At 36.7% G+C, this 2,088-nt stretch overlaps 1 protein-coding gene across 1 annotated transcript; it reads left to right on the forward strand.

The window, feature by feature from the left end:
* Positions 1 to 10: 10 nt before the first annotated feature.
* Positions 11 to 919, forward strand: LOC110026629 (putative nuclease HARBI1). The gene is made up of 2 exons (XM_020727635.1): positions 11 to 66; positions 145 to 919. Exons 1-2 carry the CDS (start codon positions 52 to 54, stop codon positions 487 to 489), a joined length of 360 nt encoding a protein of 119 aa, XP_020583294.1. The 5' UTR covers positions 11 to 51; the 3' UTR covers positions 490 to 919.
* The last annotated feature ends 1,169 nt before the right edge of the window (positions 920 to 2,088 follow it).

Raw genomic sequence — 2,088 nt, forward strand, 5'->3', positions numbered from 1 at the left:
GATCCAACGTTCAATTCAATTCCTTTACAAATTGCAAATGACCCCCGGTACATGCCATTTTTTAAGGTCTGTCTTTTACCATTACACTCATCCTTCTACTTTTATTATATTTCAGCTTATAAAAAATTATATTTGTAATTCCAGGATTGCATTGGAGCTATTGATGGAACACACGTCGATGCACGATTAAATAGTGAAGAAAGAGTTGCGTACATAGGCCGATGCGGCGCCCCAACACAAAATGTTATGGCCGTATGTGATTTTAATATGTGCTTTACCTTTGTCATGGCTGGATGGGAAGGAAGCGCTCACGATAGTCGTGTTTTCAAGTTCGCTACCAGAAACTTGAGACATGGATTTCCATACCCACCTACGGGTAAATACTATTTGGTTGATGCTGCATATCCGTTACAAAGGGGATATCTGAAGCCCTATCCAGATACGAAGTACCACATTCCTGATTTTGAAAGATCTAGTGGTGTCACATGAGGCAAAAAAGAAGTTTTTAACAAAAGACACTCTTCATTGCGTGGGGTAATTGAAAGAGCGTTCGGAGTGTGGAAGAAGAAGTGGGTCATATTACGGGATATGCCGTCCTACCCTTTTCCAAAACAAGTACAAATAGTTGTTGGTACCATGGCGCTACACAATTTCATCCGACGCCACCCTTCCAGATCGGATGCGGAGTTTGCCATTTTAGAAGATGATTCAGTGGAAATCCCACATGAAGCTTTTGAATATCACTTGGGACGTCCGATGCCTGAAGAGTTTGCTTCAGAAGATGCATGCACTCGAGAGGGTGAAGGTGCATCAGAGATGACAAGTTTACGAGAACAAATAGCAGATGATATCCTCCTGTCATGATAATTTTTTTTCCTATCATGTTGAATTAGCTTAATAGACATGTACCAGTTACTGCGTATTATTTGTACGAGACTCTCACTAATTTGGGATGTTTAGTCTTTGTTTCTGCATTAATAAGGCGTGTCTATTATTCGAATTTATGACATTTATATGTGACTGGAATAATCTTACAATGTGAATTTGGCCATTTCGAAGATGATGATAATGTTAGAACATATGCAAATGCTCGTAAGGCATTTCATATGGTGAATCTGAAAAGCGACTGCGCAGTTGCCTTTGTTGATGAAATGCCAGAATTTGTTAAGAAGCCCGGGAATCAACTCAAAGTGAAGCTTTTTGATGGTTTTGCTTTAGAAAAAAGCATTGCTGGGCTCCTTCCCCACCCCTTCTCTGACAATGCTCGTGATGAGTATTGCAAGTTCATTTTTTTATTTCTACATTTGCTGTTGAAGGCAACATTTTAAGTAATATTTACATTTTGAGTTATTGGATCTTCAGGAGGGAATTTATTGCTCCAATGGAATTTTGTTTATTTTATCGTTCAAGATTTACACAGGCAGAATCATTTATCAGATATCATGGCATTCCTTCCATTTCTTTTTAAGAATGAGTCGGGTGAGGGCTGTTGTAAATATTGTTTCATTTGTTTTTAAATGGTTGCTGTTTTGGGCCAGCAACCATTTAATAGAAAAATAGAGTGGGATTTACTGATGTTAACTAGAAAAATAGAGTGGGATTTATATACATACCACACAATTCTTATGTATTTACATATCTTTAAACTTAATATTTTCTTATATAACATTTAAACCTTTAACATCACATAAAAATTGACAATGATGTTAATTTTTTAAAGGGAACTTAATATTTACTGTTCCTCACGAAAGAAGAAAGGGCTGAACAACATAACTGATGTACTATAGACATCGTTTTCTTTCAATCTCTTTGTAGAGAAAGGGACTGCTGTCCTATAGAAAGAAAGGGTAGATTGCACTTGAATTTTATGACCCCTTTATCAGCTAATTTTATGGTATATATTTATCTCAAGTCTCTTTTTCATCTTGTATTTTTTGCTCGTATGAATTCGAGTATAACTTTATATATGGGCTTCAGCTGGTTGGTGATGGGGTCATTTGGAAACTTTCTTCTTCATATGTTGCTCTTGGCATTTTTTATCCATTCAGGGTGAATACTTCACCTTGTGTTTTTCAAAATCTGAGGATT

Source organism: Phalaenopsis equestris, unplaced genomic scaffold (assembly GCF_001263595.1).
Source record: "Phalaenopsis equestris unplaced genomic scaffold, ASM126359v1 Scaffold000390, whole genome shotgun sequence".
NCBI classification, from domain to species: Eukaryota; Viridiplantae; Streptophyta; class Magnoliopsida; order Asparagales; family Orchidaceae; genus Phalaenopsis; species Phalaenopsis equestris.